Source organism: Balaenoptera acutorostrata, chromosome 11 (assembly GCF_949987535.1).
Source record: "Balaenoptera acutorostrata chromosome 11, mBalAcu1.1, whole genome shotgun sequence".
NCBI classification, from domain to species: Eukaryota; Metazoa; Chordata; class Mammalia; order Artiodactyla; family Balaenopteridae; genus Balaenoptera; species Balaenoptera acutorostrata.
Window position 1 is genome coordinate 4,278,550 of NC_080074.1, and position 16,539 is coordinate 4,295,088.

The 16,539-nt window shown below is 49.0% G+C and overlaps 1 protein-coding gene across 1 annotated transcript in view; it reads right to left on the reverse strand.

The window, feature by feature from the left end:
- Nucleotides 1-14,001: 14,001 nt before the first annotated feature.
- Nucleotides 14,002-16,539, reverse strand: part of FBLN1 (fibulin 1) — an 82,987-nt gene continuing 80,449 nt past the window's right edge. Inside the window, exon 17 of the mRNA XM_057556532.1 lies at nt 14,002-14,348. Within this exon, the coding sequence (XP_057412515.1) occupies nt 14,209-14,348 (140 nt within the window). The 3' untranslated portion in view covers nt 14,002-14,208. The remainder of the gene's footprint in view (nt 14,349-16,539) is intronic.

Below are 16,539 nucleotides of genomic sequence, written 5' to 3' on the forward strand. Positions count from 1 at the left end.
AAATTGTAGATGATGATATAATAGGACTAATAACCGGGAAGCAGTGTGAATCCCCGGAGGCCAGAGATAAAATAAAACGGTGATGACAGTCACGGCTGCTGCTGAAAGGCCACATTTACCGTGTTCCTTCCTGACGAGGCCTGTGGGCTGACCGGCGGGGGATGGGGGTTGGGGGAAGGGGGAGGCAGCGTTGCTCTGCTGCTCTAGGCATGGCCTGTGTCCCGCTGCCTAACAGAACCCCACCTGCTCTGGGGACAGGGGGTTGCATCAAATTACAGCCGGACTGTATTAGCTGCGCTGGTGGCAAGTCAGCATTTGTACCACGGATGCCTCCTTGGAGAGGCCTAGAACAAATCAACTTTGGTAGGAGGATAGATACATCTATGTGGAAGCTACTGTATTATCCTTCTCCTAAGAAAAAACTAGCAGAAATTGGCCTAGGACATTTTCTATAGGACAAAATTTTATAGTGTTCATTTTTGGGTGATTTCTTATTTTTAAGCTGGTTTTTGTGTGTGTGTGTGGTAAAATACACATAATATAAAATTTACCATTTTAATCCTTTTTAAGTGTACCATTCAGTGGCATTAAGTACATTCACATTGTTGTACCACCTTCACCACTGTCCACCTCCAGAACTTGTTCATCTTGCGAAACTGAAACTCTGTCCCCATCAAACACCAACTCTGTATCTCCCCTCCCCCAGCCCCCAGCACCCACCATCCTACCTTCTGTCTCTATGAATTTGACTCCTCCACGTCCTTCAGAAAAGTGGAATCACACAGTATTTGTCTTTTTGTGACTGACTTATTTCACTCAACATAATGTCCTCAAGGTTCATTTGTGGAGTAGCACATGTCAGAATTTCCTTCCTTTTTTAAGGCTGAATAATATTCCATTGTATGCATAGACCACATTTTGTTTACCCATTTATCTACTGATGGACACTTGGGTTGTTTCCACATTTTGATTACTGTGTCAGGTGATTTCTGTTATAACACTCTCTTCATTTTTATAAAATTATTTATAATTTATGCCTCATTAAAAAAAAGAATATGAGATGACTTCCTGTAAAAACCATGCTTTATCACAGAATAGAGGAAGAAAATGGAGATCAGAAACAAAGTGGAAGGTAAAATTAAATTTTAAATGTCAGATAGGGTATTATTCAATTGGATATCACATTTAGATTTGAGCTTCCCAGTAGCCAAAGTAAAAAGGGATATGCTGGTTCTTAGGATTCTAAAAGCATATGGTACTTTTATTAGCAAAGTTAGTTAAGTTAAATTATGACTAATTCATTGCCTCTTTCTTTGAGACTTTATTTCTCTAAATATTTCTGAAAATGAAATGAGTTTGTCTTAAACATCTTGCTGCATAGAGAGAAAACTAATAAAATAAATGTGCTGAGATATGGGGATATATGTATATGTATAGCTGATTCACCTTGTTATAAAGCAGAAACTAATACACCACTGTAAAGCAATTATACTCCAATAAAGATGTTAAAAAAAAAAGTGCTGAAAACAAAACTTAGTCCAGCATGTTTGCAAGAGACAATTAAAGACACCGACTTCTTCCGGACCTAAAAGACCACCCCCCCGCCCACCATTCTCCACATTCTCCGCTGGCCACTGTGTCTTGTTTAGTATATCTCTGGGCCTTGCTTCATACCTGTGATACAGAAGATGTGCAGTAAAAATTTGCTTAAAAAAAAAAAAAAAAAGGATGAAGAGTGAAGTGCTGTTTACCAAGAGCCCATGAAAGCAAGTCCCCAGGAACAGGTATTTTCTGAGCTTCTCCTCCAGGCCAGGCTCTGCACACTGTGTTTCACATCCACAGTCTTGCTTTCTTCTACCAAAAGCCCTGCCAGGTAGTAATTAGTAGGCCCATTTTTCAGATGAGAAAACTGATACAGTTGAAGAAAACCCTTAGAAGGATCTTGAAATGAGTTGGAGAAAAGCACTGGACATTGGGTTTAGTCCTACAGGGAGAAGTGAGGGAAGGACTCCTTTTCCGGTGATTTAATGCCAGACCTGCCCCCTTTGGATTCCCTGGAGCAGCCTCACCAGCTAAGCTGATTCAGGGCACATGTGCCACGGAGGAGCTTGTCCTGGACCCTGTGTCCATGCCTGCTGGCTTGGTTATGACTGTGCCGTTGTTTTAATTTCAGGCGTATTTGGACACAAGGATTTGCACATAATAAACAATCGATATTCATCAAATTGAAAGGAATGTTGTTTACAAGGAGGAAAGATTGGCTCCAAAGTTTATCAAGATGGAAGGTAGCCTCTCCTTTCTATGGGAAGAGCGTCGGAGGGCCCCAGCGGAGGAAGCAGCTTGATCGAGTGCTAGTCTGGGTGAGTCCCTCAATTTCTGAGGCTCAGGTTCGTCTTCTGCAAAATGATAATCATGATAAAGACCTCCCGGTGTTGTCTGGAGGTGACATATGCCAAGCTAGTGATATTTCTCTAGAGGAAGTCATCCTGGTCCAGCTGGGGGTGTCTTTGACTTTTCTTTTCCAACCTCTATTAGAAACAGACTGAACACTAGATGGCTTCCATCTCTGAGCTCCGCCTGCCTGTCTCCCGTCACACCCAACCCGCCTCTCCCTAGACACTCTGGTAGCACTGAGGACCCAGGGTGCTCACCCACCAAGCCGGCCTTACCTCCAGCTGCACCCGTCTCCTGTCGTATAATAAACAGAAAGGTTGGCAGAAAAGCCACAGACCGACCAAATAAGCTTTCTCATGTTACCCTAGGTTAGTATGTTCTGCCAAATTTTTGTGGCACAGAAAGAAAAAAATATAGCCCTTTTTCCCCCATGGAACCTAAGAAGTCTGGAATGTGGAAAATGCTCCTAAATCCCGATTGGATTAATTATGCTGGAATGGATTTCTTCTTGTTCACCAAAAACACGAATGTTATCAGCAGTAAGTCACCAGCAGCACAGGACAGAGGGGGTTCTCCTGTGACCTCAGTGCCACTAGCAGGCAGTCCAGGGATGCCAAAAGCTTTCTCTGTTGCGATTTGGGTTTGGGGGCAGATGTGCTCACGTTTCCAGGGCAACGCTTCTGGAAGGGTTCTGTTAGTTCCTAACAGTAAAGGCTCGGGAGAAGTGATTTTAACCAGGGAAATTTGCTAATCTAGGGAGACAATGTGGAAATAGCTCTTTTGTGCAAACCCACACTCTTCATGCTGGGGCAGGCAGGCTCTGCGGTCTAGAGCAAGAAGTAAGCATCTGCTGTGTGCACGGCAGAATACTAGTCAGAGAGGAAAGGATGTCGGGGAGAGTGCTTTCTTGGCAATCTGAAGATGTTTCCTGGGATCTACCTGATTCTGACCACAAGAAATGCAGAATAGAAATCGATTCTGCTTTCTGTTTCTACGAATTTGCCTGTGCCAGGTATCTCATATGGAATCATACAGTATTTGGTCTTTTTTTGTCTGCCTTATTTCACTTAGTCTAATGTTTAAGTTTCATCCATGTAGTAGCACGGATTAGCAGGATTAATGTTCCATTGTATGGATACACTGCATTTTGTTTGTCTAGTCGTTCATCAATGGACATTTGGGTTGTTTCTACCTTTTGGCTATTGTGAACACTGCTATGAAACTTTGGTGTACAAATATTGGAGTCTCTGCTTTTAACTTTTTCTGGCTGCATTTTGTTTTTATACTAGTGCTTAGCACAATGCTTAGTTCAATAATTACTAAATAAATGAAGGAATGATTTATTAAAAAAAAAAAAAGAAATGCAGAATAGGCTTTCGCCTCTTAGGAATGATCCCGTATCACTGGCCACTCCACAGACCAACTGGAATAATTTACCCTTAAATGTGCAGGAAGTAGGGAAAGGTGCTGCAAGTGAGGGTCTCATGCAGTAATACAATGTCAAGGTCAAAGCTGCTGCTTGATGTTGCCAAGCATGGCAACTGGTTGGCTCCAGTAACTACTTAGATTTTCCACTGAGGATGTTTGAACTTGGCCACTTCCCCAAGACGTGTGCAAGCAGGGGTGTTAGATGGCCACCTCTGCTCTGTGACATTTCAATAGCTTTTGGGTCCTACCCTCCAGGTGACCCCCCCCCCCTTTCTCAGTTCTACAAGGGGCACCCACCTCTCTCCCTACCTTCCACCCCTGACTGGCCCTCTTCTTAATAGTCTTGCCCAAAGATAGGGTTCCAGGTCCATGTAGGGGCCTGTGTGGAGGGAGAGGTGTTGGAAGGGGTCTTCAGGGTTCCCTACATCTTGGGCTTCTGCACTGCATGCTATGGTTATCCCGGGCTTATGGGCAAATGGTCACAAGCTGACCATATACAGAGACCATGTGCTTGGTCCCCAGATTTTCTGCAGAGGGAGAGAGAAAGTAAGAGGGAGGGAGAATGGAGGTCTGTAGTTATTCCACTGGCCCCTTGACAACAACTCCAGGCCGACCCCCTTTACCCCTGCACCACCCCTGCCCCTCCAGCACCGGCAGCTGTGTCTGCCCAGGCCATGGGACAGCAGAGTGGGGGAGAGGGCTTTGGAAATGTGTGACTGGCAGATGAGGCAGCAGAAGCCAAGAATGGGGGGGATGGGGGCTAATTTAAAGAATCGAGTCTGTCTGGGGACCACTTCCCTGACCCCAGCACCCAAAGCATTTGGTCCAGCGGGGCCAGGGCACACTCGCCAGGTGACAGCCCTCTGAGCGATGGTCGGGCTCCCCGAAGGCTGAGAGCCCGCAGGGTGGGGCTGCAGTGGTTCCCCAGCATCGTGACTTGGCTGGGACTCAGGGAGCCAGTCTGGGCGTGGAGGCACCAGACCCCTGGGTGGATGCGTGGCTATGTGGATCATGGTGTGGGCGTGGTGTAGGGGGACGAAAGTGGAGGTTGGCTTTCCAGAGCCTCTCAGAAAACTCCAGGGGGCAATGGGCCAAACCCCCAGGGAAACCCCTGACTCTTTCCAGCCTCAAGGAGGGGAGACTGCTTCACCTCAACCATCCTGGCCGGGCCTCGGTTCCAGGAACGGCCTCTGACTTGACCCGACCGAGCCAACAGGCAGCGGCAGGGCTGCCGGGTTCTGGGGCCAAGCTGCTCCTTGGATCAGACAGAGCACAGCAGCCCCGTACACGGGCAGGCACTCCCCCACCCAGGACCTGGCGCGGAGGCGAGCCTGGCCACTTTCCATGGGAGTGGGCGTCGGGCTCCCCGCTCCTAATAACCACCTTCTCTGGGTGAGTTACCTGCCTGCAATTAATTATGCAATTATCTAGGCTGGATTGAGAAGAGCAACCATCAAGTTGTCAAGCTAGGCCGTGGGGTAAGAGTGTTTCCCTCCGCAGAGCGGAGAACATTCCTTTCTGATTTCTGAGTCCCACAAGGCCAGCTGCACTTAAAGCAACACCCAGCACTTTGGGGTTAGCCCAGCTTACTCATGTATTTATCATTTTGAAAACCTAAACTGTAGCTACGGAGGTATCGGTCATGCAAGCACTGCTATGCTGCGCCCCCCACCCCCAGAGTTGGCAGTATTAACACGATATGGCAGCGTGGAATTTGAAGGGGACGTGGTGGTCCTTGGGTCAGGTTGGAGTTCGGAGATCAGGAAGCGGGGCAGGTGGAGGAAGCTGAGATGGTTCCTGGTCTTTTCCAGCCCTGCCTGCTGAACAGACTTTACCTGGAGAGGACAACGGTTAAGGGCACAAGGATCCTGGGGAGGGGAGACCAGTGCTTCAGGCCTGGTTTGGGGCAGATTTGAGGTTGAGTCTTGGGCCTTTTCAATGGACTCTTTTCTGGAAAGGCTAAAGTTCTATTTCGGGAGAGAAGAGGAGGATGAGGAGGGGTGGATTTAGATTAGATCTCAGAAAGAACTTCTCATGCCATGAGACCCTATTATACCTGAACTCTGGAGAAATGGAGAAGCCCCTAGAACCCTTTGCCCTTCTTCAGCTCCCTTCACTGCCACCTGCTCACACGGGCTCCACACTGATATTACCGGTCATCAAATGGCTTGATGGTCCTGTGTCAGTGAGCATTACGTCCATTCCTGACTGTTTGCCACATTCGTCAGCTTGGGCCACCATCACAAAATACCAAAGACTGGGGGGCTTAAATAACAGACATCTATTTCTCACAGTTCTGGAGTCTGGGCAGTCCAAGATCAAGGTGCAGGAAAATTCAGGTCATGGGGAGGGCCCTCTTCCTGGCTTGTGAACAGCTACCTTCTCGCTGTGTCCTCACATGTTGGAGAGAGACAAAGCTCTGGGGTCTCTTCCTATTCCTGCAAGGACGCTGACCCTATTGGATCAGGGCCCCACCCTTATGACGTCCTTTAACCTTAATTACTTCCGTAAAGGACCCGTCTTCAAATACAGTCACATTGGAGGTTAAGGCTTCAACATATGAATCTGGGGGGAATACAATTCAGTCCAGAACACAGTGTTTTTATATTTTCCACCTAATAAACATTTCCTGAGGCCTATTCTGTGACCTGCCCTCCAGGTGCTCCACATCTGGCAGGGGACAGACACATAAATCGACCCCCCTTCCCATTTAAAGTACAGTTCAGGGACTTCCCTGGAGGTCCAGTGGTTAGGACTCCGCACTTCCACTGCAAGGGGGCACAAGTTCCATCCCTGGTCCGGGAACTAAGATCCCGCAAGCTGCGTGGTGCAGCCAAAAAATTAAAAATAAAAAAATAAATAAAGTACAGTTCAGCAAGCAAGTACCACAGAAAGATTCTGAAAGTACAGCAAAGAAGGGAAGAACTGATCATAGCTGGGGAGTTAAAGGAGATGTCTCAGAGCACTTGGCTTTTCTTTTTTAGAGTTAAAAAAAAATTATGGTAAAATATTCATAGCATAATATTTATCATTTTAACCATTGGTAATTGTACAATTCAGTGACACTAAACACACTCACAGTGTGTTGTATCTATACTATCTTTACCCCAAATTTTTCATCCTTCCCAGCAAAAACCCTGTGCCCATTAAACACTGACTCGCCTCCCCCAGCCCCTGGAAACCTCTATTTTACTTTCTTTCTCTATGAATTTGCCTATTTTAGGTACTTGTTATAAGTAGAATCATATAATATTTGTCCCATGTCTGGCTTATTTCATTAAGCACACTGTTTATGAGGTCCATCCATGTTGTAGCATATATCAAAATTTCATTCTTTGTCATGGATAAATAATATTCCACTGTATGGATAGAACACATTTTGTTTACCCATTCAGCTGTTAATGGACACTTGGGTTGTTTCCACCTTTTGGCGACTATGAGAAATGCTGCTCTGAACACGTGTGTACAAGTATCTGTTTGTGTCCCTGCTTTCGATTCTTCTGGATACATACCTAGGGCAGCTGGTATCATATGCTGGGTCGTGTAGGGTCAGGAGAAGTTCACCAGGCAGAGTAGGTGGAAGCGGTATCATTCCAGGTGGATGGATCCCTGTGTGCAAAGGCTCAGAGGCCTGCGTGTCCGAGGCTAATGAGTTCTGCGTGTCTGAACCCTGTGTAGAGTGGATGGTGGAAGTGTTGGGCAGTAAGGTTCTGGCCCAAACGTGGAGGGTCCTGTGGCCACACCATCAGGTTGGTGTGGAGGCCCTGAAGGATCTGGAACCAGGAGGAGCTCCATCCAATCTGGGTTTTGGAAAGATGACTTGGCAGCTGTGGGGAGGCTTGAATATAGAGGGGAGTAGACTCAGGTGAAATAATTCACCAGTGGGACGGGGTGAAAGGAGGTAATGGAATGAATGAATAAGTAAACTAAAGAGAGTAGATGCAAGGAATGGGACCAGATGATCCAGGGTCTTGCAAAGGAGGTGGAGGAGTTGGGGTCAAGTGTGTCTTATTCTAAAGGAGCAAATTACCAGGAAGAAGCAGGACCTGGAGGTCAGGAAAGTTGGAGTGAGAGCAGTTAGGATGGCCCGTCGACCAGCTCCAACTAGGAAGAGACCTGTGTTCATTTCATGTGGCACCAAATACACCACCCAGAAGGCAGCTCATAGAATCGTAGCACTGGACTCCTGAGTGTCTGCAGAAAATCAACAGGGAACAAGCCAGAGTGATATTTATCTGCAGGGAGACCAAGTCCAGGAGGTTTTAAGGATTCAAAGTAATTACTCCAGTCTGACTTGTGCCGTTGACCGCTTCCCATGCATAATTTCACGCGTAACTATATAATACCATTGCTTAGTTACATGACACTGATTCATGCAGGAGCTGCCACAAACATTAATAAACCAGCTGTGTTAAAGACGGATCACTCATCACCTTGTGCCAAAGCCTCTGAATGCCCCATAATGTTAGTAATTGAAAGGTGACACCTCGAACTTGCAGTGGACACAATTCACAGTGAATCACAGTTGAATTGTCCAAATGGAATGCAGCTGCACTTCAGTCTTCTGTGCCACTTGCTGTCTCTTAGGATGCTTGGTTTCACTGGACCAGTCGTGTCGAGGTGGGTGATTCCCTGTGTTCTGTGTCTCCCTCCTGGCAGCAGTTCCCAGGGAAGCAGGTGGCCTGGACGGAACCGCTCTGCTCAAGACTGAGACCAAGGGGACACCTAAGGCACACGCATCCACACTCAAGCGGGCCATATTTTTGAAAAACTTGAGAAAAGCTGTACACCTGAAACTAATACAACATTGTAAATAAACTGTACTCCAATAAATTTTTTTTAAGTGAGAAAATAACAGCATTCATTCACTATCTATGCTTTCCAAGAAATCGATAAACCAACAGATGTATTATTGAGTGGGAATTTAAAAAATATATACATATACATATATGTATACACACACACACACACACACACACGATATCAGTTTCCTAGGGCTGCTGTAACAAATTACCATTAACAGTGGCTAAAAGCAGCAAATATCTATCATCTCACAGCCTGGAGGCCAACAGTCAGAAATCAAGGTGTGGGCAGGGCTGGGTTCTTCTGGAGGTTCTGAGGGACACTTCTTCCCCGGCTTTGGTGGTCGTCGACAGTTTCTGGCCTGGGGACACCTTGCTCCAATCTACGCCCCCATTTTCACATGGCCTTCCCCTGTGGGTCTCACTTTCCTTTCCTTATAACATCACCAGTTGTTGGATTTAAAGCCCGCCCCAAATCCAGGATGATCTTATCCCAAGAGCCTCAACTTGACACACCTTCAAAGACTCTATTTCCAAGTAAGTTCACATTCACAAGGACCTGGGGTTAGGACTTGGACATATCTTTGTGGGGGACACTATTCAATTGCCTACCCATAGATAAATGGTGCCTTCTAACTTTAAATTTCATTCACCAGAGTCGGGGTGGAGGTGGGGAGTTGTCCTTCCTGCCAGCTCGCCTTCGCTCAGCCCCCTCCCTGCCCCACTCCAACCAGCCTTGGGGCCGGTGCACAGGGGCTCTCGCTCATGCCATTCCCCTTCCCTCGTCCTGCCCGACCTCTCATTCCCGGCTCTGACCACCTGACCTAGGAGTGGCCCAGAGCTCTGCCTGGAACCAGCTCACCACATCCGCAGCCCCAGGTCAGGCGGCCCTGGGATCATTTAGGGTGTGCACTTGAAACACGTGTTGTAGGAGAGAGGTCTGTGCCCTGGGCGGTAGGAGTCCAGGAGAAGCCTCAACTCTGGGAAGCATGTTTGGGCTGAGACTTGAAGGATGAGGAGGGACAAATCCATTCTGGATAAGCCATGAACACAAACTGGAGGCCGGTCTTGGAAAACAGTCCCAAGGTGAACCCTTTGGTAAGGAAAAGTTCCTTTTGTTAGGGAAATAACTGCCTTCTATTTTGCCCCCCATCCCAGGGAGCAGGGACTGCTTCTTCTTTATCTTTGTATCTCTCCTGGGGTCCTTATACCCATCTTACTAAATGCTTGTTGAGTTGGATTAGAAATGTAAGCCACTTATTAGAAAATATGAAGGAATCATTGTTAATATGGTTAGGTGTAACGGGTGTGGTGGTTGTGTTTTAAGACATCCTTATCATTAGAAATGTATACTTAAAAAGTATTTAAGGTTTTGAAATATGAAGTGACAAGATGTCTGGGATTTGCTTTAAAATATTCCTGCACTCTGCCCTCAGGATGCTGGAGAGTAACTGCTTAAGGATGGGCTGGCACAGTGACTTCCTCCCAAAGAGCCCAGAATTGATGGGGTGAGGTGGTGGGGCGGGGAGAGTGACCTTACCGTGGGGAAGCGCGACAAACACAGGTCAGCCAGGTGACCAAGGTCAATATCACAGTGATCAGTCATGTTGACGGCACGTGCTCTGGTGTGATGGGATGAAGGCACTTCACCTCTGTGGTCTCCCTCCTCAAGCCCATAACCCCAGGCTAATCACGAGAAAAACATCATACAAAACCTAATGGAGGACCATCCGACAAAACACCTTCCCACTCCCCCTCAAAACTGCCAAGGTCATCAGAAACAAGGAAAGTCAGAAACCATCACAGCCCAGAGGAGCTGGGATCCTGGGTGGGGTCCTGGGACAGCAAAAGGGTGTTAGGTACAAACTAAGGAAACCAGAAGAACGTATGTATTTTAGTTAATAATAATGTATCAGTATGGGTTCATTAATTGCAACAAATGTACCATACTAATGTAAAATATTAAAATGGAGAAACTGGTGGCTGGGTATACAGTAACTCTGTACTATCTTCACAATTTTTCTGTCAATCTAAAACTGCTCTAAAAAATAACGTTTATTTTAAAAGAATACTCCTGCAAAATAAAAGGAGTTGGTGGGGGCGGGCGGGGGCGGGCGGCGGAGATGAAAAAAGATGGGCAGAGAGTTGATAATTGTTGAGGCTGAGTAACGGGGATGAGAGGCTTTATATACTCTTTTCTATACTCTAATGCATTTTTAAAAATTATATAATGACAAGTTTTTTAAAAAGTGCAAGTCACAGATCTAGTATGTTGGGGGAAGAAAGCTTTTCATGCAGAGTTGTGGATACATGCTGTGGGTACAGGAAAGAGCACAGGACAGGAGATCATACTGTAAGTTCTGCAGTGATGAGAGCAGAGGACCAGCCCAGTGGGTGAGACAGGCAGGAGGCCTCTTGGGAGAAGGTGGCCCTGAGCTGGCCTGGCAGAGGGGCTGAGAGTGAAGTGTGTGTGTGTGTGTGTGTGTGTGTGCGTGTGTGTGTGTATTGGGGAACCATTACAGAGGTGTTCCTGGTCCATAATAGATCTTCAACAAAGTATAATGTGATTATTAGGAGTCACAATGACTGTCACCATACTTCCCTAGGCCATATTATAAAAGTTCTGCAATGGCTCTATTTCTCCCTGGAGACTTCAAAAGTCATCCAAGAGTCAGTTTCCATCTCATTCCACTTCCAGGATGAAGAGGATCAACCTCAACCCTGGTCACTCCAGGATGCCACGTGACCCAGGCCCTCCCGCCACAATAATACGGCATTGCTCTGAACATTAGAGTGGGTTCCCTTCATTCAAAGCAGACATGGCTTTCTGGTAGAATATTACAGCACAAGACCTTCTGGAACCTAATGCAGCTGACACTGAGCTCTGACAGTAATTACTTTGCAAGAATAATGGGATATGTACTGTCCATCAGGTGCCCAACCCGGAGTGTGATGTGAAATATGAAAAATTAGGCTCGTGTGTAATATACACGACTGTCTGTCCCGAATCTCTCACAGATGATTAAGAAAAGGAAATGCAGAATTAAAAAGATGCCTGGCTTCCGGAGGACATTCGTGTGGCTTGACAGTGGCAACCGTTATCATCGTCACCATCGTTACCTTTAACAATGAACAATGATAAGATCTCACGCAAGTACGCAGCACTTTACAGTTGCAAAGCCCTTTTGCCCTCATCACCTCCAGTGCTGCTCACTGCCATCGGGAAGCAAGGCAGCTGAGCAGGGATTCCTGGCTCCATTTTGCAGATGCAGAAACTGAGGCTTGGCAGATGGCAGTGACTCACGTGGCTAGCTCCTGCCAAGGTGAGGTTAGGACCCGGCCCCTCTGGCTCTCTGAATCAGGCAGGAATAGGACTCCGTTCCCTTTTCCTCTCTGCTTTTCTACCCCGCAGCTCCCTGACCTCACCACCTCTCCTCTGCCTTCTCCCATGCCCGGCCGCCCTTCGTCAGGAAGGTCTGATTGGCCAGCTTGGGTCATGTGCTCATCTGTGAGCCAATCAATGGCGGGAGGCTTGGCCGTGTCCACCAATGGCACCTCTCACCTTAACTCTTGTTGAGAGTGTGGGAAAGGCCATTTCCCAGGAGGAACCAGCGCCTCTGTCTTCCCACCCCACTCCACCCAGGCCTCAGGAAGGACGAGGCTCCCAGAAACCTTCCTCTCCAAGGGCCTGCGCTCAGAACTGCCTGGCTTCTGCAGACTTGCCCCACAGGCTGCAGGTGGATAACCAGAACCCTATGTGGCCTCCGCACTTCCTGCCCCTATACTGAGGCTTCCATTCCTGTGATCAGACCCCAGGCACCCTCCTCTTCCCTGCCAAGACCCCAATTCACTGGCACTGAGAGCTGCTCAGATGTCCCCTGCACTCGCCTCATCCCTGGACCTGACTCCCAGGACAGTCGAGCCCCACATTGACTCTTCCCCTCCCCATCAGCTCAAGATGTGACAGGCTGGCCCAGGTCTGGCTTTGATGGACAAGTGCCCCAAATGAGTGACCTCAGAAATGCTGGGAGTTCCCAAAGGTTCTACAGAGTTGGAGCAGGACAGGCTTGAATGACCAGACACCGCCAGGCTGAAATTCCATGCGGGGCTGAGAGCTCAGCTAGTGCCAGGGACCAGGCTGCTGAGATGAGCTGGGCACGAATGAGATGCCTAAAAAGATGGGATAAACCCAGGGCAGGATTCGGAGAACACACGTGTGTGGAAACGAAGGGCGTGGATGCTGAATTCCTGCGGGTCCCAGCGGGCCTCTGGGCGTAGGCTGCTCTTGGCTCCACCATCCATGCTGAAGGTGGTGTCAGGATACCCCATAAATCCAGTCTGTCCACGTCTCTTCTGACCCAGGGTTTTACAGAGGAATGGAGTTTGGAGTCTGATAGACTGAATTTGAATCCCTTCTTTGTCTCTAAAAAGTTGTGTGACTTTTGGCAGTTGAGTTCCTCTCTCTGAGCCCAGTTTGTGTGTCTCTAAATCAGGCAAGATCACACCCCGTAGCTGGGTTCCCAGGAGGAATAAATGAAGCACCAGCTTCAGAGTGCATGGGGCGTCAGTGCATCTGGTGGTCTCTCCTTCCCACTGAAGAGAATCCTTACTTCTCCCCAGCAACTTCTAGAGGGGATCAGAATGCCCACGAGGGACACCATCAGCAGAGCTCCGGGACATGCCCGCTGGGCTGAGCGTGGGGCGTGGGGCGTCGGAGGTGCTTGAGCCCCGCTTCCTAGGGGGCGGGCAAGCTGTCAGAAATGATGTGAGTTGGAAGCTTTTCCAACACACGTGCTGGACCCCACCCCAGAACCTTGGGAGGCAGGAGGGCTTTGAGAAGGTCTTGGGGAATATTCGCAGGCTCTTTGCTAGTCGGGATCCCCCCTCTTGAAAGACTCCCCTGCCCAGGCCATCAGGAGGATCACAAAGCCGTTTATTTTCCCACCTATGATGGATGCAGGGTGCAGAAAACCCAGAGATTCCTTTGGTGAACATACTGGAGCCTCACACAAACCTAGCTGGCTCTGTCTTTACTGAGGGATTTTTCTGTTTCCACAGAACTGTAATTTACCTTAGAAGTGCTCCCCAAGGCATTGTGGCATGCTGCTTCTGGGCAGAATTGATCATACCTGCTATTCTTTGGCAGCTGTGTCCTTAGAATTGGACGTACAAAAATCTGATTGGCGAAAAAAGTACCAAATGTCAAATTTCATAAAATCAGGGCAAGAACTGGTCTTCTCTTAGCATTTGGACTAGCTGCCCCCTGAAAAATGTCTTGTTTTCCCTTGGTCCTTAGCAATGCCCAGCCCAGAGGCAGAAAAAGGGAGCAAAATTTAACTTTCGCATTAAAAAATAAGCAAGGTTTTCAACCAAACAGTTAGGTAATTGGACTCATTATTTAAACACCAAAATACAACGGATGGACTTATTCATCTGGCCCAGCTTAATACATGTCGGCCTAACACTACAAACAAATACATAAAATCAAGATATGTCTGGGTGGTACAAACAGGGACAGGGCGTTGTCATCGTCAGCAATGACTTGGCCTGGAGGCACAGGCTTGGCTGCGCTGTGAGCCGGCCCTCAGAACCAGTACTCAGAGACGAAGATATGGACGTTGACGACATTTCGGTGGGACACCACGCCCCCAACCACGTAGTTCATCTCTAGCTTCAGGACAGCGTGAAATGGGCCCACAACGGGCCGCACCTGGCGCACGACACCTGGGGAGAGAGCAGAAGGTGTTCTGGGAGTTAGCAGGGACCGAAGCCACGCGGAGATCTGGGAAATGATTTCCCTCCAGGAATTTCACAGCTAGAGGAGGCCTTAGGCCTCATCAAGTCCCACCTGAACCAGATGCTTAGCATCTCCCTCCAAGTGGTCACTCCCAGGCTCTGCTGCCACCTCTAGGGATGAGTGACAGTGAGCTCGCTACAACCTCTCCATTGTGTGCGGCTCAGAGTGTGAGGGAACCTGTGCGTGTGGGCTTTGGAGTCAGATGCCTTAGGGTCAACACCAGCTCCTGTTCTCTCTGAGCCCAGGTTCCCTCCTCTACCACCATCTACGTGACCGAGGATTTAAGAGTCTAGATAAAGGGCCTGGCATGGAGTAGATGCCCAGTAGACACCTGTCCCACTCCCTTCTACCCACTGTGCCCAGTTGTGACCCTTGGGAAGAAACAAAGCAGGTATGATCCTCTTCCCTCAATCCCTCCCATTGAGGATTGCAGTGGGGTCCCAGAAACGCTTTATCTGAGCAGAGAAGTCCCGATTCCCCATGGGACATACTCCTGGATCCCTCGCTCTCCACACTTCTTTTTTGGAGGGTGACACCTAAGTTCATTGTTCCGTGTTCATGGTAACAGGTAAGCGAGAGGCGGCTCAGGTCCAGCCCGAGCAGGGCAAGCAGAAATGGGACAGGTGGCAGAGTGGAGACAGGTGTCCATTCTGGGGAAGCAGAAACCTGTGTGAAGCTGCTGGGGGTGGCGGGGAGTTGTGCCTGGACCAGATAGGGACCAGGCAAAGGTCATGATCCGAGGCCTCCCCTGCCGAGGCTCAGAGTACAGGGCAGACAAGCTCAGCTCAGTCACGGTGGAAGAAGGAACAACCCCAGGCGTTCTGCAGACTTGCAGGGGAGCGGGGTTGGGTGGTAAGAGTGGATTCCGTAACTCTCCCCAGACCTGTGCCTGGAAGCTCCACGTCTCCAGGCCGGACCCTGCTGCCACTGCCTGGCCATGCAGGGCAACCCCAAGGCTCACGGAGAGAATGCTCCTGCGCTCTGGGACCAGACAGATGGGGCTAAGGTGAGTGTTATCCACCTGCATGGACTTGGAGAGACCACCGTTCTCTCTGGGCCTCAGATTCCTCAGCGAGCATATGATGCCACCTGACCCTGTGCTTCTTCACTGTGTGATCCAGACACCCCAGCACAGCGTCTGCCAAGGTGTGAGCTCCAGGTGTGCAGGGCTACCTCCCCGCCAGACCAGCGGGCTCAGTGCTTCATTTCCACTTGAGTTCATGCATTTCCTCAACTGGTACCAGACACTGTTCTCGGTGACACCGAGAAAACAAATAGAATCTTGGTTTCAAAGCTGGTGGCAGATCTAGATGAGTGCCGTGCTCTGATAGAAGTCTGCACATTGTCCAGCAGGGGCAAGGATGGAGGTGAGGAAGGCTAGGGGATCAGGAAAGGCTTCCTGGAGGAGGTGGCCCTCCCTGCAGATCTCCAGTACCTGGCACAGAGCAGGTGCCACCCATAGCTGTTGACATTTAGGAAAGGTCACTCCTCCATCATACCCGCTCTGATATTAGGACTTCCCCAAAGTCATGTGGTGCAGGGGTGTGCTAGAGCGGCCGGCTCTCTGCTTGTGCCACATGACAATCTCCATGGCCGATCTCAAGCTACCGACATGACGTCACAGAAGGCAGGGTGGGAAAGAGCGCTCAGTGCCCGTACGCCACTGCAGGGATGCCCGCAAGGAACACCCTGGAGCCTGCAGTTCCTCAACCACGTGCTGAGAAACAGCCACTGATCGTTTGCTGCATCCAACCGCTGATTCCAAGCTGGTCTCTACAAACAGCCCTGCCACAGACTTGGGAAATGTGCACACGGGGCAGAGCAGTCAGGCCCCTGAAACCCGTCCCGCGAGGAGCGAAGGCTCCAGGGAGACCGAAGGGTCCCGAAGGCCTTTTACACCAGCGGTCAGTTCCCAGTCAGGACCACCAAGTTCATGCTCAGAAGGAGAATTTGGGCACGCCATCCCCCCTTTCACTCCCTGAGCTTGAGTTTCAAAAGTGAAATGCCCAGCAGCAGGGCGGAATTCCAGGCTATTCTAAGCAAACAAGGGCTTTAGCTCTGATGGAGAGATAAGCACAGGCTTCTGCGGGCTGTCAGCACCCTTTCTCTGCCCCTACT